This window comes from Athene noctua, chromosome 4 (assembly GCF_965140245.1).
Source record: "Athene noctua chromosome 4, bAthNoc1.hap1.1, whole genome shotgun sequence".
NCBI lineage: Eukaryota > Metazoa > Chordata > Aves > Strigiformes > Strigidae > Athene > Athene noctua.
This window is the reverse complement of record NC_134040.1, coordinates 55,991,610-56,019,161: the sequence shown is the minus strand read 5'-3', so window position 1 is coordinate 56,019,161 and position 27,552 is coordinate 55,991,610. Positions and strand designations below refer to the sequence as shown.

Here is a 27,552-nt window from a genome sequence, read left to right as displayed (position 1 = left end):
GAGACATCCCATGCCACCTTCTGCTTTGCCACCCATGCTGTTTGGCTCCAGAAAAGTGCCATTTTGGAGATGCTAAGGGGTTAAATGAACATTTAGCAGCAAATATCCACTGGCCACCAGTTTTAAGAAGCATTTCAAGAGATCAGGGGATATCAGATGAAAAGCCAGGAGCCCACCTCCTGCTCTCAGTCTCCCCACAGCCACTTCAGTCTCCTACAATAAACCCACAACCACAGTTCCAAGATCATGCTTAATTTTTTTTTGATTACCCCAGTGCAGTGTAGATCCTGTGGTAGCAAGGAGGAAGGGTCTCTGAAATGATGGCAAAATTAAAAATTAGAAGAGATTTTGCGTATTTCTGAGATGCTGGATCCCTGAGAACAACCAGCAGGAAAACACCACATCTATACATGTTTCCTAGAAAACCCCTAAGCTGATGTCGAGGATTGATGCTTTCTCTAAATATACATAGTCAGCAGAAAATATATCCCTCTTTCTTTCTCCAGGCTCCAAACTGGCTGAACAACTGTTGCTCCAGTCTTTTCCAGACATGGAGCAGACATTAATCCTTAAATGCCTTACAATCTAAAATAACATCTCAAAAGGTCTTAACAGCTAAAAACATTTGTATAAGGATTTTTATACTATGAGATAACATGAGAAAATGAAGCACCAGTGCATTTTTGATGTTTTAAGACTTGTTCCCTTTTTATAATTCATGTGTACTGAGCCCACTGAGTGGAAAAGGACTTGACAGAGACAGAAAAGGCTAACAATATTTGGAAGAAACAGTTATCACTTGCTTGCCTGTGAAGGAAGACAAAACTCCATTAAATTTATTTGTTAAAAACTTTCTGTTATGTATATCAGATATTTGGTAGATGAAGTGCTGGGCTAGGGTCCTTCCTTGATCCTGGAGATTAACGATTAAATTCTTCATCCTGCATGGATTTACACAGTACCTTTGCCAAGTTAACCTCGGTGCCCCAGTTTTCTCTCCTGAAAACGGGCAAAGCTGACTGAGATCCATGCATGCATCTGCAGGCGTGATTATATGAGACCTGTTTCCTTTGGACTCGCAAGACAAAAGCAGACCCTTATTCCCAACAGAGACCTGTCTTTTCTCCACTTATCAACCAACCTACCAATTTACTGTGGTGACCCAGTTCCTGGAATAAGGAAGAGTAGGGGGAATGTGACATTCTCCCACTGCAACAGAGTTCACGGGACAACATTTACCAGCCACAGCGAGTTCCTGAACCTTCCAAAATAAACCTCTAAGTCACAAGGTTGCCTTTATTAGCTTCCCAGGGGGTTACTCCAGATGGTCCCAAAGAAATTAAGAGTTCAAGTGTGTGTGTGCGCACACTCCTAAAACTCCTTATGAAGGCCAGAGAGTCTCCCAAAGTCTGCCACCAGGGCTCTTGGCAAAGGGCTCAGAGAGGCAGCTACATAATTTCCCCCCCTGTGAAATGGGATATACGGCCTTGGGCAAAGAGGATGTCTCAAATAGGAAGTCACCCCTCCTGTCATTTTATGCAAGGTGGAGGTTCAAAATAGACCTTCCTCCAAAACCTGGGAGGCTTGACTTGACATCCACTGCATTTGCACAAGAGACAGAGAACGGAAACGACCAACCCTTGTCTTCAACAAGATGAAAATCAAAAGGAAAAGGAATAAACGCATGTTTAAAAATTAACATGCAGGCAGCATTTGCATGGCTAGGTATTACTACTTTAAACCTTAAATAACTGTAAGAGATGTTAAAATTTTAAAGAAAGACAGACAAAAAAAAGCACACATCTCTGCTGAGAAAGTTTTCAGAAATGCAAAATATCCTGCAAAGTAGGCCAGTGACTAAATACAGACTAAATCTTGTAGCATGCTTCTTTCTAGAGCCCAAAATACATCTGGCATGCTCAGACACGCTGAGCTATGCCCCTCATCACCTAATCTAACCCAAGAGCCTGTGGTATTTCGTGTTGTTACTGGGATGAAAAAGAAACTGGAAAAACACCGTACTGTAGGGAATGACAGATCTTCGGCTCTCTGCATTACAGCTGGAAGTCACTAGCCAGTTTCTCTCCTGCGCTCACTTACGCTTCATCAACACACCTCTATGCACGCCAAACGCAATTAATCTGACCTGCTAGACACTAGGAAATCCTCCCATTTACCTGCAATACTCCTTCACCATGGCCTCCGCAGTCGGGTGCGCTGTGCTACTGCAGCAGACTCTGGGTGGAAAAGTTCATTTTCCTATTGATGCTTCAAATAACTCTTCCTGAACCAGCCCAGCCTGCACTGCAGTGGCCGTGCTGCAAACTCACCCTTGGGCATTAGCAGGGCAGAGGAACTGTGTTAGCACCGGGGAGCTGCAGGACCTGAAGCTGGAGTGTGCATCTCTGATATTAGAGTGAAGGGAAATGCACAGAGATTAAATTTAAAGTTGTAAGAAGCTGATTTTGTGTCAAGGCAAGATTTTTAGCTACTGCAGTTTTCTTATGATCCATAATTAGAGCATCATACTTAGGAGGCCTAAGTTGAAGCTTTTAACTGTTTAACTGGACTTATAAACTTACAGAACTTGCACTTGAGTGAGAAAAATCTGATTTTTGGAAATGCTAAGCACGTCCCTCTGCCTCACTGGCAGATGATCCAGACACCCCCCTTGGACTTTATTTTGTTGCTAAGTAAACATCTTGTTATAACTCTGTCAACATGAAGTGTTATTTCTTCCCTACGGGAGAGATGAAAAGAAAACCTAGGTAAGGAAGCACCTTGGCTCATGCAGAACGACAAATGAATTCTCAGAAAAAAGTCAGGATCTCCTGGTAACCACCAGATCACTTCAGGACATGTTTATGTATGGATATTTACTAAGACAGCTCTTCTGGAAGCAACTCACAGTACACTTCTAAGCCTAGACAAGTTTTTAGTGAAAAAATAATATGAAATTTGAAAAACAAAGTTGCCAGTTGGTCTTTTTTGCCAAACAAACTGCTGCTAAAGAGAACACAGAGATGTCTAACAACAGAGACAAATGGTTAAATAAAAGTTCGGGACGAAGTTCAAAGTCTAGGGAAGCAATCAGAGTGCATTACCCACCAGCAATTCAACAATGTGACATCAAGAAAACAGAGACCCCATAAATGTCCTTTAATCTTCTCTTTGCAGAAAATTAGAGAAGAACCTACTGCACTCATGAAACATTGAAAGGTATATAAATCATCCCGCATGCAGCTCACACAATATATGAATCATGCTGTATGCAGCTCTTCTGCTCTCAAAAGCTGCCCTGTGCTGCAGTTGAAAACTTTCTCCTACTCTGTATGGGACAGAGATTTTGTGAGGTCCTGGTTTTAACTGTTTTGTCATTGCCCGAGTATGAGCAAAAATCAAGACAGCAGCTAGTGCAGCATTTCTCAAGATAACTCTTACAACTGTTCCACTTTGCATTATGTCAAGACAGACAGGGGAGGACAATTTCTTTCCCCCCCGCAGTGTTGAAAACAGCAGACATTTCACAAGAGAGAGTGGCATTGAATTTGTACTGACAGGCAGGTTCACTTCTAGTTACCAGTGGCTGAAAAGTCTGTCTAAAATGCTTACCCGACAGCAGCTTCTATGAGGTTATTCCATCTCTCTCTAATGTATGTTGTTCTTTATATAAAACCAATCTGTCAGGCTTCCCACCTAAGTATATAAACTCATACCAGATCTGGCACTCCAGTCTATTGGTACTAAACAAAGCACTGCATAGAAACCAAGCCTGATTTATAACCAAAGCTACTAACATCATACACATCAATAGTCCTTATCGTTTCCAGTTCATGTTTGGGCCACAAGGCTTGTAAATTACTAACACTACACTCATGATATTAAAGGTGTTATTAATTCAAGTGGTTCAAGACTAAGAACATCCCTATATGGCTCTAAATTACATGCAGAGGACTTGTCACAAGGCCAAGCATGATGCAAGTTTAATGCTCCAGTACACAAAAAGCACCTCTGACTTACTTTTAAAAAAAATCAATTACTGCATTTTGCAGAAGAAGTTTTTGTATCAATCAGTTCCAATTTTGACACGTTCGCAATGTGTTTAAGCATCCTTCATGCTACTACTTGATATGGAAACAAGACTGAAGTTGATAGCTTTCCAAGGACTCCCATCCAGCTTAACATTGCAGAGAGGGACTGTCACCGCCAGCTCCCAAAATTTCCAGGGGATGCTTCCTTTTCTTAGTCCCTATCAACCTCTGTTCCCACCACTGAAAGGTGAAAAATGAATATAAAATATTTAGCATGAGATTCTGTTGCTGAAAACATTCCCTAAAAGCACAGACAGCAGTTACATTTAAACAGCACTTCTAGAAACAAGAAAGATAGGTAAAGTATCAACAAGTCCTTGTGGTCATTTTGCTGATAAATATCTTTTTCTCTGACTAAAGGACAAATTGATCCTTCAGTAACTGAACAAAGTCTTTGTAACAAGCAAGTGTTTTTTATGATTCAACACCACGGATTAAGATCCATTCAGAGAAAACAAGTGTTCATGGTTATAGAAAACATATTTTATAAAAGAAAACCATGCAGAGAAATCTTTAAAACTCACCCAATATTTAAAAGTTGTTTCAAAAGAAAAAGGAGCTAGGTTCTTCCAGCGACTTGCCCTCCTGATTGTAAATACAGGCTGAAGTCTAAAATAGACATCCTATCATTCAGCACAGTTACATCTGAACATGCAAACTTCCAGAGGGTAGAAAGAGGGTTGTAACTTACACCAGGCAGTCCGGGGATAAAATTCACTCCGGCACAGCAGAACACACAAGACAACACCAAGAAGCATCAATGCGAGTCCAGAGTCTTATTCAGTAGGTGAAAATCTGCCTCCTCTTAAGCAAAGAATTCTGCTGGGGGTGGGCACTGATAAAACACAACACTGCGTCACGACTGCACTAGTGAGACAAACCAATCCAATGAAGCTCATATTAAAAGCAACAAAACGTTCCTTTTTTTTTTTTTTTTTTTTTTTTCCCCCTAAGCATAGGCATAGATGAGAAAGGAAATCTCATTTTTGACCACCAGCTGAGCATTTTGGGGTGATCAGGTAATCTCTGAGGAGCCCCAGGTCTTCTCTTTGCAAGCACACATAAATGCACAGCTAATTCAAGTGCATGTGACTGTAGGGTACATACATCCAATTCAGGAAAGATGTTGCATACTTGTTACTTTATCCATGTCAGTAGAGGTCTCACAGGCTACGCAGACTGCAGAAAGTTAAAGATGTGCACGAGTTTTGACTGGATCAATGCCTAAGCAAGCAACTTCGTTTTCAACAGTTCAACCTAAATTACCCAATCCAAATTCCTTCAACCACTCTCCTTTAAGTGGGAAACATGTATGTATGTCAAGACAAAAACAATGTTTGCCTAAAAGCACCCAGCTTAGCTTTATATAAAATATTTGCTTTAATACTACATAATGCAATTAAGCTATTTTATTCTGCAAAAAGGAACATAAATCAAAACTGCATTGTCACATTTAAAAATCTGATAGACGCAAATTTATTTGGACACATTACTGGTCTATAAATAAATGATGTTTTAAATTTAACTGTTAGGTTTTACTCCATTCTGAGTCACTCAAAGCCATGGCATCATGTTGCAACACAATAAACTTAAATTGGCACATTTTCTGCATCCTAAACATTTGAGAAAAAACAAATCATCAATTTAGTTCCGTAAACACAGACTTGGAAACGTAATTCTTACCTCATCTATTTTTTCAAGTTTGAATATTTCTTAACAAGGAGGCAAAAAATTTCTAAATTGGTTAAATTCAGCTGCAGATTATATTCAGGGATAATCTGATATATCTAAAAAGAGGTTTACATTTCTTAAGAAAAGTCACATGGATTAGTAAACCTGCATTATCTTCTAAAACAAATTAAGGCAAAACTCCAGCTAGATATCTGCAATGCAGAAATGAGATTAAAACCAAAAAAAAAACCCAAAACAAAACAAACCAAAAAAATAACTATCAGGCCATGATTCTTTGTAAGAAATGCTGACTCTTTATTTAAGGTCAATACCCAACTACTATTAAGCTTGCAATATAGCTGTTAACTTTGAGAAAAGCTACATCTCTTAAGTGTGGTTGCAAAGTCTTTCCTTTTACTTCTGTCACAGCTGGCAAACAGGCTTCCTAGTTTTAGAAAAGTGAGAAAGGTTGATACTTCCACACTTGTTTTCCCTTATGTACAAAAGCATCGTATTTTAATGAGAAGAATATGAATCCTTTCCTGCAGATCTAAACATATCTTAATACCTTTTTTTTTTTTTTTTACAAGTAGTGCCAATCAGTTCAAATGAGAGCAATCATAATTGTAAACATGAAGTCAGCCTGTATTTATAGGTCTGGATTCCAAGGTTTTGAGGAAGTGAATAAACAAACACAGAAACTTTCCTGGAGCACTTATTTAACTTTATAAAGTAAAAAAAAAAAAAAAAAAAATAAAAAAAATGTTAAATATTACTTCATGTTCTCTTCATAGCTGACAAGTTGTTGATGTCTGCCTTGGAAAAGCTCAAATTGGAATGGTCAACCCACCTTAGTTCTCCTTAAAGGACCATTCACCCAGCCGAGAGTAACCACCACCAGCATGCATATGCAGATAAAAACACTGTCAAAAGACATTTGGGAGGTATCTACATTGATCTCAAAAGCCAGAAGTTGCAGCCCCAACCTGTGGGAATCATCTCGGACCCAAGAGAACAGCAAACTGGAAGCATTTCAGTGCCACTTCCCATGAGCCAGCCTGACCACAACGGTGGTTTCTTACTGACCTAAGCTTCAGAGCTTGAACTACACGCAAAGCAAAGGATATAATAAACTGCACAGAGAAAAGGAAATATCTTCAAAGTTTTTGTTCTGCTACATCAGCATTGTGGACCTCAGGCATGGGAAAATTTCAAGCCAAGATAGGTTGACCATTAAAGAGAGTTACAATTTGTGATACCACTAAAGAAGCAGGCAAAGGAAAATTTATATGACCACAGAATAAATGATGAGGATTGGCTTTTGGCAATGGCAGCACCAGTTTGGTTCCCATCAAATCAAATATTTGTAGAAATAATAAATATATATCACAGTCTTGATCAGATATCACAGGGTTTTTTTTAATTGTAATTTATTCTGGTAAATCCAGAATTGAGAGATCCCTGTTTGATTCAACAAACCAACAGTAGGCAGATTTATATTCTGGTTTTAAAAATGTAATACGACATGCCAATTTAAATAATTAATTTTAAACTTCCTTTGTTTTGTATCAGCTATTTTCTGACAGATGTCCAGGTTCTCATTTACCAATAACCACTAAAACAAGGTTAATTTGCAACAGAATTTAACTTTTAAATCAAATGTAACTGGCCTTTTTGCCATTCAGATGGGAAGGCTACATTATATCTATATACGACGCAATTATACTTATTTTAAAATACTTACATTTTGAGTAGAAAATAATGGCAGATGATTTTAATTTTCTAAAATAACAACCTGTAAGAATGAAGACCTCAATACCTATAAACTGCATTTGGTCAGAAAGAGAAATACAAGAAAAATATCTGAAAGCTACAGGATGTTGTTCCAGTTACATTGTGCCAATTTAAATAAGGTTACTGACCAGCAATGGAAGCTTTTGGGCTTTCACATACCTGCTGGTATTCTAAAATTGGGAGCCATAAGCAGCTGGAACAGGGGATTTTTTGTTTCCCTTATCAGTATTTTTGCCCCTGACCCTGCCTAGGAACCCTTATTTACCCTCAATCTACAAAGAAGGAAAATAAAATTAATAAGGAGGAATGAAAATGGGTGGCAGATGACTGCACAGGTATCACACAGTATCTCAAAGAAATCCAGCTCTTGCAATACCCTTCTTTCTTGTTTTGAAGGCCCCTGTGACCATCTATACAAGGGGGGACTTGAAGCAGGACACCACCATGTGCTGATCATTACCTAGAAATCAGCCCTGAGGTCCTTGATGCTAACGGAGAGTTAACTCAGCTCTGCCAAACACAGCACCATTTCTGGGTGCTTCGGTAAGTCCATTGGGTCTAACAAATACCAACAAAACTCTGAATATCTGCTCTGCAGATAGCTACAAACACAGTTCAAGCTGGAAAGAGCCAGGTCCAACCTATAAAAGCACATCTGCTTTTGTATATTGGGTAGCAAGCTCCAACACATTCTGTTATCTATCAGAATAATCTCCAAATAGAAGGAGATGCATCCGTGTTTCACTGCAAGAAAAAAACATCTCAGGGACTCTCTGGAAAATCTAATGTGGTAGACATAAAAATTATAAAGTCACTTGGCATTCAGGGACAGAGCAACTCATCTGCTCTGAGGAAGCAAACCATTTGGATGGGCTTTCTTGATGGCTCTGAACTCTGTCACACTGTCATCCAAATCTCTTTTTCCAGCAAGACATAGGGCTCTCAAAGAGGACATCTCACCCCAGGCAGGACACTTCCACTCCCCATGGTTGAGCTGAATTGGCTTTGCTCACATAGGCTTGCAGGGAGGGCTGCCATGTTACAGAGCATGACTCTACTTGAGATCACACTTGTCTGTTAGGCAAACGAGCCCTGGGAAAATGAAAAGGAAGAACCCACAACTGGAGTTGCCAGAGGCTAGGGCTGGCACAGAGGATGACACAGGCTCCGGGTGTTGTGTGGCCTGGGAGAGCCAGGCTGGCTCCAACCCTTGCCTCAGCACAAGCCCATGCCGAGTCAGGAGGAGTTCAAAGGCAGCAAACCCACTCTGAAGGAGCAAGAGCAAGGCTTTGGCCAGCACTGATTCAAGTACTGTCCCAGTTAATGACGGGAACCAGACTTGTATCGCTCATGACTGTGGCTGATTGACCAGAGACTGAGCATATTATGTCCACACTAAGTCCACGGAGAGGAGTGAATGCTGCTCAGAGCCTCCCTGAGCTTAATCCACCATTTTGCCTCCCCAGCCCCATATCTGAAGACAGTCACTAGCATGGCCAAAGTATTTTGAAAAGCTCTGGCTACGGCTGACAACTCAGGAAGCATTATCCTGAATTACTAATGAACCTATACTGCCTTTACACAAAACATAAAAACTGCCCATGAAACTGCCCTGTGGCAATTCAAAAATATGCATTTTGCAAATTCAGAGGCTTATGCAAAGATCTCCTTGGTAAAAAGCCAGAGTGTGGTTGCCAAAAAGTCAACAATGCAAATTTTTCAGATAAAGGAAACCTGACACCTCAAGCCCCAGATTCCTGCCATTTCCATTTTGGTTTGGGTTTCAGAGAATAACCGCTGTGGAGTCTTTTCCCATTGAGCCTGAAGTGATGGCTGGGGCTCCCCAGAGTCCAGCAACTCTCTCTCTTCAAAGGGAACTGGAGTGAGTGAGTAGCTATCAACATGCCAAACCACACTGGCTGGCTCTCACTGACAACCTCCAAAATCAGTGTGGCCAGCAGGACAGAAGACCAAGCACTGCTGAAATGAGCCAGCTGAATGCCAGAGGGAGAAAAGGACCAGGGGTATAACCAAAGAGAGGAGGAACGATAACATTCAGAGGTGCTGACTGGGGTTATGGGAATAAGTGGAAGTAGATGAGGCCAATACATTGTGGCAATGAAAATTCTGACTTTTTTTCCTACGAGCATTGCAGTAATAAAGATATAAAGGTGGAAACAGCAATGAAAACTGTGATCTTGGCTTAATTTCATAGGAATAGAAGCCAAATATTACACCAGTAAGCTGGTGACTGTGACTAATACTGTCTGGAGAACATGCAAAGAATGGCATCAGCCAACTAATAGGCCTGTTCCTGTCCCCTCCCCCCCTTCAAAGTCCAGTAGCTGCTGATCTCACTTCTTCAGAGTCCATGTAAAGGTCCACACCTATCTCCTGTAGCCTTTGCTGCTAGAGACATGAGGAGTATGATGGTGAAGCAAAAAACCTTGAGTTCTATCCACAAGGCAGAGTTAATATGGCTGCTGCTTCACTATAGGTTGACAATGCTGCTGGAGCAAACAGGTGGCCAACAGACTTGTCACATTGGCTAGCAATTAAAACACTGCCAATGCAACATGCCAAAGAATGTCCCATAGTCGGGTACTTGGCTCAGTGAACACCTCCAAGAGGTCTTACTAAGGGCATGCGATCCTGTGAAGCAGGTCAAGAAAAATTAGGCTTTATCTTTTGCAGAGGAAAAAGTTTCACTCCAGTGCTTCTCCTGTCTGTGCAAGAATTAGCACAAAAATCACAGGAAAAGCAGACCTACAAACCAGCTCAATATAGTGGCTTGGTCAGTGATCTTGTTATCAAGAACTCCCTCCCTCAGATGAGTTACTGCTCACGGAGAGATGGCTCCATGTTTTATTTAGGGTTTTCCAAGCCCGGGAGCAAACCCTGGTAACATTAGCATTTGTGCTTCAGCAATCCAGCGCCCATGTCCAGGTGGAGCACAAAGAGTCTTCCTAAAGGTATGGGCAGGAAAACAGGACACACATTACCTCCAGTGAAGTGATGAGCTTATTTGTCTGTGGCAAGAGCTTGAACAGCTAAAATTCCTCTGCTTTGCTGACACAGAGGCTACAAAAAGTAGAGAAAGTCATTAAGGTACAGAAGATATTTCTTTAAGTACACGGTAACAGCAAACAGCACCAGTCGCTACTGTGTCTCATTCTTCGAAAAAATGTGTTTATAGCTAAGCTGTGCTGATGATAGTGATGCATTACAGCACCCTGACGGTTTCCCAGAGGAAGAAGGATAGCATGGATGCTGCCGAGAGGTGAGGAATAGCAAAGGCGATTCCATGAGGAACCTTCCCTCTTCCCTGGCTTTCTGGAGAAGGGCACTAATCAGAGGCCATGCCAGGATCCTGATATGCCCACCACAGCTTGAATGAGGACTCTAGATCTATGCATTTCCCTTGCAGAAAATGATCTACCTGACAATGGGAGTGGTGCAGTGCTGACACAGGCCTCTCTGCTCCATACGAGCTCTGAAAGAGCCACACCACTCCAAGGCAGGGTGCAAATTCCCAGAGTGCTGAACTATCGGGAAAAAAATCAAGCAAAAAAGGAGAAAACCTAAAAAAGTAAATAAAAATCTATGCAGCCAAGTATGACAAGCATGCCATGTGAAGAGAGTTCCCTGAGTGTGGAGCACATTTCTTGCAAGACTTGGAAGGGATCACAGTCTACCTCTGTCATAAGGAAACCCACTGTTACCCACAAAACAAATGAGCAAGTGGATCATCTGTGAAGAACCTAAATACTAAGAAAAAAAGTATATAAAATATTTTTTCTTTTAAAGAAATAAAGAATCTATAATTAATAAACAACTGGTTGTTTCTGGTCACTGAGACCTTCAGAAGTCACAGAAATCATTTCCTCTTCCAGCTCTTCCACACATAAATTTAAAAGGGAAAATTGTGTCATTTTTTCAACTGTCAATCAGTTCCTCAGCCTTGAATTAACCAGATATTGAATTAAATTAAATTAATAAAATTATATGAAAACAGTTGTTCTGAAATGGTAGAATATTTTACTTCCAAAACGGGCTTAATATTTCAATCAACACTGTCTCCAAACATTTAGCCAATTATCTCCCACTATGTGATTTTGTTTTCTTTAAAACTTCAGCAGACATAAACACCTTTGAATCACTTCATTTAATACAAATAACTAAACAGATTACAATTAATTTGGGCTATATTACAAGTTTGTCTCTTTCAAATCCAAAGTACCAGGGGTGTAAAATAAACATAATCCTTTCTAGTTTTAAAAATTTCTCAACCAAGCAAAAAGCGTTTTCCATTCTCTAGAACACAGACCATATGTTGTTCACTATATACATTCAATCTGGGATACACTGATGTCACTAATCTAATGTGAAAATCATGTGTGCATAAGACCATTCTGTATCTACTTTAAAAAAATCATCAGTTACTGACAAATATATTGAAAATATGAAAAAAAAATTATAAACTGGCCTACTGGCTACTCTACTTATCCTGGGATTTTATTTTGTCTGGAATTCTCTAGGGTTTATTCAGAGAACAAAGTAATTGCACAAACTCAGAGGCACAGTTCTCCATTAAGAAAGTCTTCTACAAGAACATGCAAAAACCCACAAGAGTGCCTCACAGGTCGACCTAAAGAAGGCAAATACCATGAAAGAAGTAATGCTGGAAGAAACACTAGGTGAATGTAGAGGCAGAGGTAGTACGAAGAAAACAGAAATGTGCAGATTTACTTGTTCCAGTCAACAACAGTAACTGAAGTTTATTGATTTCAGTTTCAGCAGCTAAAAATCCATGAAAACATTTTTATATGATACAGACAATACTATCCCATATTCAAATTTCTGTCAAAGTAATAATATAGGCTATGGTTTTCTCACAGTCATGGAGATTTACTTATCAATTAGTACAATAAAATCTATTTTAAAATATAAACATTACTAAGTGCAAATAGTTTTTGTATCCAATTGTAATTTAGCTGTTCAACTGTATGGAAATATCTAACTAAAGAGACTGAAAAAATGTAACGCTTAGCTACAAAAATAGCTGGACACATTCTCAGCCACTGTCTCTCAACTGTTCCCTTTATATCCACTGTAAAACAATTTCCAACACACTAATCATATCTATTTGGAAGAAACTAAAATTATATGATTTCAAACTATTTTTATTAGAAAAACAGTCCTTTAACAACTGCTTTTACTCTTCCATCTAATTATATACTCTTAAAGGCCAAATATTCAGTCAGGATGCAAAAACAGCCATAGCCTTTTATTAAGGATAAAACACCAGATAAGATGCTCTTTGCCTCTACCAACAACACTGTCTAAAATAGGAATTTACATTTAATTTTAAAATTTTAAATACTTGTGTGTTGAAATCTTAGTAACTCCGTATCAGAGACTTACTACAATTAAGTCTGTTCACAGCTCGTAACTTGCTGGACTGCACGGCTAGTATTTCCTTGGAGATACTTCACATAACAGCCGAATGTTCACAAAATTACCTTTCTAAAAAGCTCTTAAAACCCCATAGCCTTGCCAAGAAATCTTACCTATCTGGAATATTTTTGTGATCAACAGTTAAATAAAAATACTGAACTGATTAATATTTGATTCTGACATCTGTCTGAGGACAGCATAAGAACAATACATTATAAGGTTACTCAAATTAGAGGGCTAGCACTTTTTTTTTTTCTTTTCCCTATGCACCTGTCACACTTTCTATGCAAAGGGTGTTTATTAAATGCAAGCAAACCCTGATTTCCTATTTCATAATGGTCATAGTCTGATCCTCTCCATATTCAATGTACGTTTCTACAAAAAAAACAAAATTGATTTTAAGTACAGAGCAGCAGCTATCTAATCCACAAATAAGAACTACAGTGATGTTCTGCTCTTCCTAAAACAAGCTTGAAGCCATGATTATATTAAAGACACAGAAGTGAGGGGATTTTTCAATTTCCAAACAGATATGCAAACAAAGTATTACAATCCAGGGGCGCAGGTAAATGAATAAGCAAGAAAACTACGTGATGTTTGTGCAGCGTCCTCTCAAATCCTGCAATCCCTTCTAGAAAGTCTGGGTCTACATCTCCCTCTTCTTTACTCATGTTCTTCTCGCATGGCTTGGTCTCAGAAACTTTCCATGCCTGTAACGGAAACTTGAGCCAACTTCTTAAATGTATGATTTCTTCATCTCCACTCATCATCCACTTCTGTTTCTGAGAAGCTCCTCATCATGACACCTGTATCTCAAGAAGCAAAACAGGAAACATCACAGGGATGAAGCAAGGAAAGATGAATAATAATATGCCTCTGTGTCTTTAATAAAATCCCAACTTTCATTCAAGTTCCTTTTAGGAAATAAAGAGTTCCTTTCACAAAAGCAAAGTTTTGCCAAACTACGTATGTAAACATCACGTGCCAAAATTGGGGTAACCAATGAAATCTCCCAATCTGCACCTCCATTCCTGATATGACGAGCAGGAGAAATCCTGTACCGGCTAGCCTTACATACTCTGGAAAACATCATCAGTTGCCAAGCTTGCCAAACTAGTCTGAGGCAGTCAGCTCAACTAAAAGAAACCACTGACCCATCTACTAACTTATCCGCTACTGAAAACAATGCAAGTTATCTTTACGCAGGACCCCTTTGTCCAAGTAAGTAAAGCTCTAGCCCACAACCGAGATGAAAAATAAAGATGTGAGCCTCTCCTCTATTTTTCCCACTGCTCCTTAATCTACACAACTTCCACTGTATGTTTGCATTTTTACCAGAGACACTTCCTCTGCATTACAGCAGTGTAACTACAAGGTGACAAAGGTCTAAGGTATTTTCAGCATGTCTTTGTTCCCAAAATCATGTCATAAAGTTTGAGGTTCGGGTGGAAGGGACTTGCCTATCTGTTTCTGCCATCCACAACTTGGGATCGAGTGGGCCCAAAGCCAAGAGCAGCACTGTTCAGAGCCTAACAATAAAAAGGCAGAGGGATGACTCATACACGAAATGGAGACACAGCCATCTTGCGTCCAAACAAGCAGCCCAAACCATTTGCTGGCTCACAATTTTGCCTGAGTGCTCAATGAATGAAGGGGTGCAGGGGAAATGATTTCTGCAGCGTCCCCAGCCATGAAGCCTTCAGGGCAGATAAGCAGGCACCAAAACCATTCTGCCAGCCAGCTCTCAGTGAGACAGAAGCACGAAAGCAATTTTATCTCCCTTTTAGGGTTAAGGCCATCTTTAAATAAACATTAGCACCAAAATCTCTTCCTAGCAGAGGCAGAGCAGATCCCACCTCTTATCAGCTACCATCTCAAATTCTCAGAATTCCACCTCCCATCTGAAATCCTCCTTTCTTCTGCAAAAGCATTTGACAGCAGCATACTCCATCCATGGGGCACACTTCACTCCGAAAGACAGCATAGCTCTTCACTAACTCCTCCCAGAGAAACGATGGGTCATTTCAGCTCTCTTACACTGTTAACTCAATTACAGCTATAGGAACAGAGTCCCATCCGAGCACAAAAAGTCTTGGCTTTGTTTCTTGCACATGGCAGTAGAGGAGATAACTAAGCCTCGGGCGGTCAAAGAAACCTTCTGACAACGCTCTGGGTATTGCAGAAACAATAGCTGTTAAGTAACAGGACAGAAATGTATTTGCTATGAAGGGATTATATGTCAAAGAAAAATACATATTCCCTCAGTTCTGAACTCTTGAAGAAGTCCTTACCCTCAGAAATGCTTAGGAGGCAAACAATCCTGAAAGCCTGTGCCTCAGTGATCATGCCTGCTATTGAGAAACACCCTGTCGCCTATCAGGAAAGGCAACTATCACAGATTTCAAGAGCTTACAGAGCACAAAAGCTGAGGCAGCCACACAATGTCCCGTCAGCAGGACATCCAGAACACATCCAGATACCATCCAATTATTTTATATCACAGTGATCCTTAATCTTTTATCATGATGACCGCTGTATAAAAGAAACAGAAACCACAATTTCACTGTTCCATAATCATCGTAACTCCATATTCTCTCCAAGCACCAGAAATTAACTGCGGACAAGTAATTCAATTTACTGTTGACATCCTCACTCATTAATCAGATGTCTACACTCAGCATATGCACCATACAGATTACAACACATCCAGGCTGCTCACTGTTGCATGCAGAAAGAGAACTGCAGCAAAAGATTAATAATTGTCAAAAAAGATCTGACACTGCATGTCACCTGGAACAACCAAGGAATTTTCAGTTTTCTTTTGAAGACACAATTTACTGGCAGGCTGGTACTTCTAACTTTGATCTTCATAGCAGCCAACACCAGCAGAAGAATTTTGTAGCTCAGTAACAAAACACAGAAACCTCCTGGATTGTTAACTCAATTACGGTATTTTGGCAAGGAAGCCTTCCCCTTATACCTTAGAGAAAGTCTTAAAATTAAACAGTGCATGTTTTAAAGGCACACATGCCTCAATTATTTGGCGTAACTGTTCATGCATGTAATTGCTTTGAGAGAAAAAATATTTCATGCCAACTTGCTTAGAAGACTGCTATTTTTCTTTGTTTCCCTAGGAAACAACAGATAACCACACCTACTATCCCATGCAAAGAAGCATAAATTATAAGGCCAATTTCAACCTAATCTGATGGCAAAGGATGGAGATTTCATAGGTGCTCAATCCTACAACAGGCTTGCAGAATAAGTAACTGAGGCAGCCCCCTGAGCAACATGCCTGGCTCACAGAGACACATCACATTTTGATTAAATATATCCAAGAACTACAAGGCAGCGAGAGGCTGATCAGACACTGTTGTTGGGAATATCAGGGATGCTCATGGTACTGCTGTGTAATGTAAAGAAAGAAGGGAAGATGTTTAACGTACCACAGTGCCACCAAAACTAAGAAAGCTGCAGAAAACTCTCATCTTCACTAGTTCAGCTGCTCACAGAGCTACTTTTTAAGTACGAAGAAATACAGCAATGTGTCTATGTGTCTACCACAGCCTTCATCTTTAAGCAGGCTGCTGCTACTGTGTTAGCAGGCACTTGTCAGGATTCATTAAAGGCACTTGGTCAACAGCTGTCCTCTTTCACCAATGAGAAACTGGAAAAGCAGATGTACATTCCAGTACAGGTGGCCTCAGAAAACCCTAAAAAAAAAAAATTCTTCTCAAACCCTTTCAACAAGATCCTACCCAGGCAGGGTAAGCTAAGCACTGCCACGACAGGTCAGATTGTTTGGTCCATCTGTTTGAGAATCCTGCCTCCTGTGATCGGGACCAGATGCTTCAGAAGGTGGAACAGCTCGGGTAGTGAACAATGATGTAATTCACCCAAAGGGGAAATTCCTTCCTGACCTCATCAATTAGCATGAAGGTTTATATGTTTAATTTATTTTTAATCCTATTTACTGCAACTCTGGACATTGTCATTATATATATAAAAGTCCAGGTCTGCTTGGAATCCAACTAAACTTTTGGCCTTGGTAATATCATGTTGTACAATTATGCCAGGTTTCAAATGTAATGATTTTCAATTTCATTTAAACATCCCTTTGTCCTTGCACTATGGGAACTAGCACAGCTATTAACCCCTCTTACCCTTCCCAGGGCTCCAGTCCAGCTTGCACCATAAACTCCCATGTCATACTGTGCTCTGTTACAGACCAGGAACCTAATCTGAGGGCAGTTAAGGCAACAATTTAGCAGCTTCCATCAGTCATCCAGCAACACTTCTGTTACGCTAAATTTCTGGGATCTGCTGGAAGCTGGCAGCTCCACCAGAATTACACCAGGCCCTCTCCTCTTCCAGATCTTGCAAGCTCACTTTTCTGGTGTTTTACACTCCAGACTTGCCACCCTTATAAGCAAACTGTTTTGCCCTGTGATGCACTCTTTGAACCCATTCCTTCCGAGATTCTGTTAAATATAGTTATAAAAGAACAGACAAGAAGCATACCATGCTGGTCTTTGCAAGGTTACACAGGAACCTCTCCATTTGAGCAAAGAATCCCCCTGCCATCTCCATGCCTGTATAAAGAACAACAGTGTCCAACCAAGCAAAACCAATCCAATTTTTTTCTCGGCTGATGTTCCTGTGGGCTGCAGTTCCTCTATGCAGTAACTTTAGCCTGTGTTGTTACTTATGGATGAGCTCATGAGTATCATAACTATTATGCCAAGTACTTACTAAAGCTCCAGTGCAATTAGTCACTGCCATTTCTGCTCACACAACGCTTGCAAGAGGCATCAAGGTATAAAGCCACATCTACACTTAACAAAAGTTTAGGGAAAAAATAATATAATGATATATGCAAGCAGCAGACAAGGAAGGGAGACTCTTTAGGCAACCTGGAGTTGTACATCCTCCCGTCTCCCCAAAACAGTCCTGCTTTCAGTAACTGTTTGGGCTACAGTTTCTTCTTCCAGCCCCTGGAGCTAAAACTTTGGACCACAAGCCACAGGTTCTTAATCCCAAAGTCTTTAGGAGAGAAAGAGTAGGTCGGGCTGATATCTCATAGGAAGATAGCCCCCCAAGGGGATGACAGAGTTTTTACGGCATCTGTGAGAAACACCACATAGCCGTCACTGTTTTACCGCAAGTGTTTTGATTACGGGCTTGGAACTTGTGAATTATGGCAAGAGGATACTTTTTTGCCTCAGCTGAAAAGAAAATTACACTATTTCATCCCTCTTTAGAAGGATCTTCAGGCAACCATCCGGCCCAGAGAAAACTCCTGCCCCAGCCTATGGTTCATAACCAAATGGAGCTTTAATGATCAAAATGACACTAACAGAACTGGTAGGAGGCACCACTTTGCTAACAATTAGCTCATTAAGTAATACAACCACATGCAACTTTTTTCTCTATTTGAGTATCGCATACTGATTAGTCAATAAAACCACAGGTCTCAATGACAGCTAAGTTGTCCCATTGCATACTTCTCAATGACCTCCCCATGCTGTTTAACAGTTACATGGCAGTTCTTCGAAACTCTGTTCCCGAGTAATGATCTTAACACTTTCTAAGAGGCCATAAACGCTTTCCTGTTCTTCTGTCTCACATGTGTAAAGACGACACACTGAACAAGAGTACTTTTACAATGCTCTTAAGCAATGCTCATACAGTGGTCCAAGCCACAAGTTTCAGAGCACTGCCATGCCAGCATCTCCAGGACCTCTGATCAGCCATCGAGTGGTTTGCCTTTGGCATTTCAGGATTTGCTGAGGTTGAAAGAGAAGACAGTAATGATACAGAACAATTCTCCCATCAGCAGTGGCAAAAGTAATCTTGGAGGCCTCGAGTGCAACGCTTTCATTGCTTTTGAGTCATTACTGAATATGAAGTCAAAAAGATGTGATATTTTCTGTTTGTCACAAAAATAGAGTCTGGGTAAGGAAATCTTTTAACGGACTCAACATCAGTATTTTTGGCTGCTAGAATTCTCAATCCGTTGTGCTAAAATTAGCTTTAAATAAATGTGCAATACAAGCAGTACATACTTTGCCTAAGAAAAAAAATCTGCTGGCCACTTACAGATCATGTGAACTCGGTTATTTATTTGAGCTAAGAGCATCAATTATTCCAAGCTTTATCTGACTGTAGATTTGGATCTATTTAGCAATAGCACTACCACACATCAAAATGCACGACGAGCCACAGCTCTTTAGTAAAGAGAAGGAAAATTCCTGCAAACAATGGTTGCTGCCATTTAACAAGATGGCCATGAAGAAAAGAGATAAGACTGAAAAAGCCTGCACCTCTGCCTCTACCCTTTTGACCCTCCCTCTGAAAAGAAAAAGCAAGTCTTCCTCCTCTGTCAGTCCACACCTCCTTCCATATTGCACTATAAAGAAATCGGATGCCTTCAACTATTACTCCTTGATGCCCACCACCAAAGCTATGGAAGATGATATTACTTTTTTTCCCCACTTTACACTTTTCATCAACTGGTAAAAGGGTTCCCTAAGTTCTGTTCTGTTTTTACAACCGGTGTCACAGAAGTTGGTTCTAATATTGCTCATCAGAGCACACACCACGATCTGAGCAACGGCAAAACACAGTCCTTCAAACATACCGAGTACTCTGTGCTGGGTAAAGTTCACAGCAGCTGTTCGAGTCCCAGAAAGACATCTGAGAGAAGCGCCATAAATAACGAGATCACGTGGAGTCTCCCATTGCACAACCAACATACATCTTTCCTGCTCAGGAATTTATGCTTCACACCCTACACTGTCACTCAAGAGCATATTACAGACTATGTTTTCAGGATGTTCCAGAGGATATTTTGGAAAGCAATACAGCCCTCCTGCCGGCCGAGTCTTTTCAAAATACTCATTCTATTCCATTACAAAAAAGACAAATGTTTCTATAATCTTGTCCAAACCACGGTCTTTCTCAGGGGCAAGCTATAGATCCATGCATGCCTTCTGTACATCATGGATGTCTAAAACCATTTCCTTAAAGTCGGATAGCCGTGCTTACAGAAACTGCAGGGGGCTACTCCTTTGCAGACTCAGGATCTAAGTTCTTCAGACGCACAAGTGCAAGGTGTTTTGTCAGACTCCAATTTCAGCAAATCCCTAATTTGAGCAGCCCCTTCTCAAGATTCTTAATTCATTTTACTGCTAGATTAAAATTAAACTCTGTTCTCCTAAAACATCTCCTTCCTAGGCCTCTTCAAGGGGAGAAACACTTTTCAAAGCAGTGCCTAGTTCTAAATGAGAAAGAAGTTAAAATGAGATTTTATTTTTCTGGAGTTTTGCCACAAATTGCCTTCGAGGGCTTGGTTCAGAAATTCCAAATTCAGTTTATTGTTTTTCTCATTGAGAACTAACTCCTTTTAGCAATTCTGTTAATCTTGGAGTTTGAAGTTATTTTTATTAAAGTAACGCCCAGGGTTTAGACATTCCATAAAAAGATCAGGAATTATTTTTATTAAAGTAACACCCAAAGCTTAGACATTCCTTGCAAAAATCGGGCAACGCACCTTCATTCTTAAAAAGGTTCTTAGCCTTCTCCTTGTAAACACAGATTTCAGAGACAACTGAGCACTGAGAAGTTTTATCAGCCCTTTTTTATCCGAGAGTTGGAAAAGAAGTTATAAAGGCAGGATTTTTCCTGCCTAAAAAAATCCTGAGCCTTTTGTTCTTAACACAACATGGGGTTTGCGCTTTTTTTTCCCCTCTCCCTCTTGTCTTCTGTTATGGAAGAAGTAGCACTGATTTCCACTCCCTGACAATAGATTTCTCATGAGACATTTGTGCTGAATTTGGGGTGTTCTGCCAGCAGTCAGTATCTCTGGCCATACTCGGTATCTGTCCCTTAGCCAGCAGGGAGTCCTGCCGACCGAGGCAACAACAATTTCTGATGGAGCTCGTTAGTTTACAATAAACTTGTTCTTAGCCCTTAACTCTTATGCCACATCAGAAACAGGGCTGCAAAGTAAAGGATCTTACCTCCATTCTCAGGGGCCTGAGGCACTGAAACCTTCTGCTCTTCAGTGGCAGCCTTGTCTCAAGAAGATCAAGTGCTGCCTTTTTGTTTGAGTGACTACATTAATAAAGTAGATGACATCACCCAGGTTCCCTACCATGACTAAAACACGGTTTAAGTGTTTGGAGGGGAAAAGGAACGCCTTTTGATCACTACTTCTGATTCGGAGTGTAGGCAGCTGTGACTGAAAACTGCACTTTGTCAGCAGGCCTCCTCCAAACACTATTGCTCTTTACACATAACAGGCCAAAGACATCACAGAGTTAATAACAGGTTTTCCCACAAGATGCTTCTTCCCCATTGAAGAAGGCACGTAGTGACAATTTTCAATCTCTTTAATGTAGAAATTAGGGCCAGGGCAAAATCTTTTCAATTCCTCTGAAAGGGAGGTTGTGTTGCAACATACCCACCTTTCTCCAGCGTGTATAATTTTGGCTTGCTCAATAGCAGCGGCACTCCTGAGTTCAAGGAGGACTTTAAAAGGAGTGATTATGCTCACGGAAGTAAGCTAACATGAATAAACTGCTCAGGCAACAGGGAGACATTCCAGAGCTGTGTGCCATCACCAGGCTTTTGGCCAATGCTGCTTAATCATATATGCAAAATGTAAATTACAGAAAGATTCATCACAGGTTAGAATATTCTCAATGAATAATTTTGCACTGCATTGAAGAAGCTTCCCCACAAACAGTCCTCAGATGAAGGCACTGGGATCTTCTCCCCATTTTCAGAGCTTCTACTGGCATCAGCAAAGGCTTCCTCTGCAGGTCTTCTCAATCGATCAGGCAGTTTTGGAAGGGAAGTCTGAGAGGAAGTTTAGCACCACCCGTGTCACACTGCTAAAATTCGTAACTCTTATGGCTATAAGGCACCACTGCAGCTCCTACAGGCTACGTTCTCATCTGGGCTCGGCTAGCACATGCCAATTCATACTCTCTGGGCATGTAACATTGGACCGAAACTCAAAATGCTCACGCAGGGGAGAAGATATTTTCACTACAAGGCTCACAGAGTTTACAATCTCTTCAGCTTCAAACACAGCCGCACTCATAGCTTAGAAATATTTAAGGCCTTTTTGAGCCTTTTCACAGACTTTATAAAGCTCTTTGAGCCTTTTCACAGACTTTATAAAGCTCTATCTAAAAAGCTTTGATCTTCTGTACAGCACTGAGTATAAAATGTAGCCAGCCACATTTCAGTTAGGAGGAGATGACTTTTCCACCACTTAACAGATTATAGTTTCCATGCAAGATTAGAGACTTATGGTTGTAACTCCATCTGAAGACTGCATTTATTTACAAAGATCTGACTGTTTAGCAGCTCCCATGGACACAACAGAGCGGTCACATTCTCGAAAACATCCAAGTTGTAATTGAGAGCATCTTGTTAACACTTTTTTGTGATACCTTATAGACGCAAAGTTTTAACTGCTTTGAAAGCCTTCTCTTGAATGCTTTGTGTGATCAGACACCACTGAATCTGTATATCATAATAGCTTTCTAAACAGTATTGGGTAAGCTAGAAAGTCTTGCCTCTGTACAGCATTCTCAAAAATAAACGCGACTAAAGATAACTTTGGCACAATTTTTTTAAAGGTCACAAGCTTTCCCCATCCAAGACATCTAATAGTTCAGCATGAACAAAGTTCCATGAGAGTTTGAGAATCTGCTCCTCTGTGTGCCTACAAGCCCGACTACTATGAATGGAGCCAGAAAAAATAGATCTGTTATCTCTGCCCTATCTGCCTCTGCTTTTAGGCACCGATTTGTTACTACGAGTTAAAGAAAGCACTTTTTCCCTACACGCAGTATCATAAATTAACGAGTAAAAATCATGGCAGAAATCTGAGATAGAATTTCAAAAGCTGACTGCACCTTCCATCCCAAAGCATACTTGAACTGTAAAACTGACATATAAACCCAACAAACCAGGATATAGTTTTGCGGGGACAGAACTTCAATAGCTGCACCGAAGTCAGGAAAACAAACCACTACCACTACTTTGTTCCAAAACTACCACTACTTTGCTCACGGCTCGAGCGTTCTTCTAACGCCCTAGCAAATGCAAAAGGTACGCACCTTGGAAAAGCTTTTGCTTTTATTGCTTCTCCTTAAAAATGTTTTGTCTCAACAAGCAAGTTTGATAGACACTCGTCCCACTACCTCAGGTCCACGGACACAAGCGGAGCGGCAAGCCGCTCGAGATTTCCAAGCGCTTCGCTGAGCTCCCAGCTCAGCTGAGAGGAAAATTGTAAAACTGTCAGCTACAGACAGCGAGACGGCTGGGCTTAGTGCACGGGAAAGAAGGGGTTCGTTCTGACACGCTGCTTTACTGAAGGCACGGAGCCGCACCGGGCGGCTGCGGAGGGCAGCAGCCCCGGCCGGCGTTACAGAAGATGCGCCATCAGGCAGGACTCGTCCCCGCGCTGCCCGTTCCCTGGCTGACGGCTCGGGAGGGCAGCGCTGCCGGGGAGCGGGGCTGAGCATTCGGTGCAGCCATGAGCCCGCCGCCCCGGCTCAGGGCGACGCCGGGCACAGGAGGCGGAGAGCCCTCCCGAGGAGGGGGGTGTGTGTGGAGGTAAAAGCCCGGCCGGCCGGCCCGGCAGCACGCAGTCCGCCCGAGGGCCTCAAGCGGAGCCGCCCCGCTCCCGGCCTTGCCCCCCCCCGCCCGCGCTTTCCACTCGGGCGGCCCCTTCCCGCCTCACGCCGGTCCCCGCGCGCCGCCGCCGCCGCCGGTGAGGCGCCCCCCCCCCTCCCCTCAGGGCGGACGGGGCGAGGGGAGGGGCGAGGGCGGGGCGCCCCCGCGCGTGTGCCCCGCCGCGGCCCCACTCACCGCCCGGCGGGCGCCCTCCGGCCTCCGAGCAGCGGCGGCAGCGGCGGCAGCAAGAGCGGCAGCGGCGGCGGCAGCGGCGACCGGCGCGGCCCGGAGGCGGAAGCGGCAGCAGGAAGTGAGGTCGGAGGTCGCTGCGGGCGGGGGGAGAGGGAGGGGCGCCGCTTCCGGGAGGCGGACGGGGACGCGCGCAGAGGGCCCTCCGCCGGGCTGGCACCCGCGGGCCCCTGTCCCGCGTAAGTACCGGGGAGGAGGTGCTGCGGTCCGGGTCTTCCTACGGCCGGAGTAACGTAGGAAGGGAGAGGCACTCGGGAGGCAGCGGCGGGAGGAGGCCAGGCAGCGCGGGCGAGCCGCCGGCAGGCCCGGGGGTGTCGGCGTCCTCCGCCCCGTGGCTGCGTGGGGACGGAGCTTCCTCCCGCCAGCCCTCGGCCCCGCCGAGTTACGCTTCGGTTTTCCTCGGCGGCGCGCCGGGAAGCTGCTAAAAGGGGCCGTCGGCGCGGGTGGCGAGACGGCAGTTCTTCACCCAAACGAGCCCTTCTCACCGGGGAAACGCGCTGAGCCGCCTCCTGCCACGGTCAGCGCGGCCCACATCACGTTTTACCGTCCCTACAGACTTAGAGTACAGATAATTTCGATCTAATAAACAAAATTTCGTGAACGAAGCCAAGTTTCCTCGTGTCTGAATGGAACTGCAGTGCTGTTTACCACCGACTCCATACATTTTTGCACAGAAATGGAAAAAAACCCCCCACCTTTCTGGGCACCCGCTCCCAGCTGTCTGTGCTGTTTGTTAGTGTGCTGTTCACCACTCAACCTACCCAAGTCGCAGGAATTACAGCGTGATACATCTTCAAGGAGTTTTCATCATTAGATGCTTTTATTAAGTAATTTCTGCATTATTCTGTGATTTACCTAGAAAGATAGAAGTAACTGGGGCATGATGGCTCTCCTGGATAAGCCATGATCTTTCTGTTATGCAAATTCTTATCCCATTCTTTAAAGTAGTTTGACAAAATTAGGCTAACCACCTTTGCTATTAACATTATAGTATCGGCTTTGTGTCTTCCAGACATGCAATTCACTGTGTACTTCTCAGTTTTCGGAGCTTCTCCAGGAAAGGTTCGCAGTATTGCATACACTACTCCCACACAGACAGAGAGAGCAGAATCTGTCTGCACTACGGCCAGCGACACTCCGGGCTCTCAAAGCTGTTCACCTTCGCTAGGCAGTAAGGCCACAGTATCTTCATTCACATTTACTGAACGCATTCAGTAAATCCAACAGTGCATGATCAAGGAACAAGGGTTTCCAGGCAGATACGTACTGCCTTGCTTTCTCTAGGGTGCCGTTACCAGACAAGGTAGGAGCTCATTTCCAAGGTGCCGGCAGAGAGAGGAGTAATGTAAACCATTGGTAAGACTGCACTTCTCTACCCTCAGAGCTTTCTCTGAGCTGGTCTGCCCTGTGTTGGGTACTCTCATGCTGCTTGTTTCAGTAGGTACTCAGTTTACTTCACAGGGCTCAGAGAAAAGCTACAGAGAACAAAGTTCTTAGGGGAGTCCCCTTCCTTTCCCCCTTGCCTTCAGCTATGTATCAGTTAAGAGGCATTGAAACTGGCTCCACACTGACTCTTATCATCAGCACTGGAAATATATCCTGAGTTCCTACAATTGTGGTCGTCATTCCACTGAGAGCTGTACACTTTCAGTCTGTTTTGGTGGCTGCTGCTGTTGCTGTTCATACTTCCTAGCTGAAAAAAAGAAACAATGATCAACAACAATTGTACCATTTATTACATACATGTATATATACACGTGTGTGCATGTATACATATCTATAGATATACACGTATAAATATGATAACAATCAAGAAACAGACTCAAGATAAGAGAATGTAATTTCACCACTTAGCCACCCAAGGGGAAGTTTCGGTCACTGTGTGGAACTAGTCCTTTAGCATATGGCCTTGAAAAGGCCGAACAGCAGGATCACAGCAAAATGTCAGTAAATTAATGGCAGAGAACTATGATTCCATTCAGGTCCTTTCATTTAAGAAAAAAAAAAATTAAAGACTATGGCTTCATAAGTAATTATTACAGATGACCTGAACAACTCATTAGTCACACGGTTGATCTCCACATCACTCATCTCCTCCACAACATACAAGCCACAAGCTAACAACTACATTGACTTCAAAATTAATCTGGTTAGCAAGGCAAAGGGGATCAAAGACTTGTGTGCGTGGAAAAAAAAAACAACAACAACAATGAACGCCAGCAGGCATTCCTCTGTAAGTAGCACATCCTTTTTTAGTTCTTACAGAATACAATGGCCTGGTTTAAGAATATTCACATGAAATGTTTACATTTAAAAGGTGGTTTCAACTCATTAAGTATTTCTTGCCCATATGCCCTCTAGGCATGCACGTGTGGCAGATGTGAAAAGAGTACAGGTGTTTCTCTGAATTGGACCTCTGAAATATCAGCCATGGGGCTCCTTCCTATCTCCATCCTGACCTTCAGCGTTAAGATGGGAGTGCCAACACTTGCTGGTACAGTAAAACTTGTTTATTTAGCTGAATTAGTCGTGATTCTGCAGTACTTTCAACTTTTACAATTCCATCCACGTTTTGACAATATTCAGCCATTCCCAGCTCTTTTTAACTTCAACACTGGATTCGTTTGGACAGCTAGAAGAGAACTGCATGGCTGCTCCCCCACTCCATACCTCCTCAGGCCTCCATACTGTGACCCGCGCTCCTGCAGAACCCCTGCCTGCGTGGGGTGCGACAGGACTGGGCTTCCACCCTGCTGTCCCCACCGCACGAGGACAGGCGGGCTCGAAGCCGCCCCTGCAGAAACCGCCCCCCGGTAACCCGCAGGCCGGGGGTGTTGGGGGTGGAGCCCCCTCTCTCTTTTGACTCACCGATGGAGTACATCTCCAGCTGCTGCCGCAGGCGGATCTTCTTCATGCTGTCGTAGAAGTTGGGCTCGGGCGGCGTCTCGGCGGCTGGGGGCAGGGTGAAGATGCGCATGATCCTCCTCTTGTTCCTGCCAGGGGAGCAAGGCGGTGAGCACGGCGGTACACGTGGGGCCGGCGCGGCCGCTTCCCGGCGGGAGCCCTCGCCCCGCCCCGCGGCCTCCCCCCCGCCCCGCGGCCTCCCCTCACCGCCGCGCGTAGACCAGCAGGGCGAGGCTGGCCAGCACCACCAGCAGGTAGACGTTGGTGGCCTCGTTCCACGCTTCGTGCACCGAGTAGTCGATGGCGCCGCTGTCGCCCAGCGCCGCCGAGCCGCCGCCGCCTGCCCCCCCGGCTGCCGCCGCCGCCATGGGGGAGAACGGCCGGCAGGGGCGGCCCCCCGGCGGCGCGCGCAAGGCGGGCGGGAAGTGACGTCAGCGCGAGGTGCGGCGCCTCGGCCTCCCTGCCGCCATCTCGGGGGGCTCGGAGCGGGGCAGCGAGCGGCCTCGGGCCGCTCCCCACGCCACCCTCCCCACGCTCTTATTTCCCCTCTCGCTACCATTCCTTGGGGGGTTGGACAGACGTGGGTGACAGTTCGTCTCTCGGGGGATGCAAGCACGGGGGGCCTAACAGCGCCGGAGGGGAAACGTGCAGGCGGGTGGAGGCCCAGCAGAGGTGCGTGAGTTCAGCAGCT

At 43.2% G+C, this 27,552-nt stretch overlaps 2 protein-coding genes across 6 annotated transcripts in view; both read right to left on the bottom strand.

Annotated features, from left to right (window-relative positions):
- Positions 1-24,025, bottom strand: part of SLC20A2 (solute carrier family 20 member 2) — a 58,348-nt gene extending 34,323 nt beyond the window's left edge. For 2 of the 5 annotated variants that reach the window (XM_074905438.1, XM_074905442.1), the window contains exon 1: positions 23,904-24,025. The gene's annotated coding sequence lies outside the window, so the exon portion shown is untranslated. Of the gene's footprint in view, positions 1-2,177; positions 2,199-4,615; positions 4,701-4,782; positions 4,890-23,903 lie in introns of those variants that run through there. The other 3 variants (XM_074905440.1, XM_074905439.1, XM_074905441.1) reach the window with 3 other exon arrangements.
- Positions 24,026-24,755: 730 nt separating this feature from the next.
- SMIM19 (small integral membrane protein 19) lies at positions 24,756-27,265 on the bottom strand. The gene is made up of 3 exons (XM_074903964.1): positions 27,069-27,265; positions 26,826-26,950; positions 24,756-25,650 (listed from the first exon to the last, which is right to left on the bottom strand). The coding sequence occupies exons 1-3, from the start codon at positions 27,227-27,229 to the stop codon at positions 25,580-25,582; spliced, it is 357 nt and encodes a 118-aa protein (XP_074760065.1). The 5' UTR covers positions 27,230-27,265; the 3' UTR covers positions 24,756-25,579.
- Between the last annotated feature and the right edge of the window lie 287 nt (positions 27,266-27,552).

Excerpts from the sequence above, each read along its gene's own strand:
- SMIM19 (XM_074903964.1), bottom strand. The coding sequence starts at position 27,229 with ATGGCGGCGGCGGCAGCCGGGGGGGCAGGCGGCGGCGGCTCGGCGGCG. Across the intron at positions 26,951-27,068 it reads CTGCTGGTCTACGCGCGGCG|GAACAAGAGGAGGATCATGC; the intron begins GTGAGGGGAGGC and ends CTCCCCTGGCAG. Across the intron at positions 25,651-26,825 it reads GCTGGAGATGTACTCCATCG|CTAGGAAGTATGAACAGCAA; the intron begins GTGAGTCAAAAG and ends TCTTTTTTTCAG.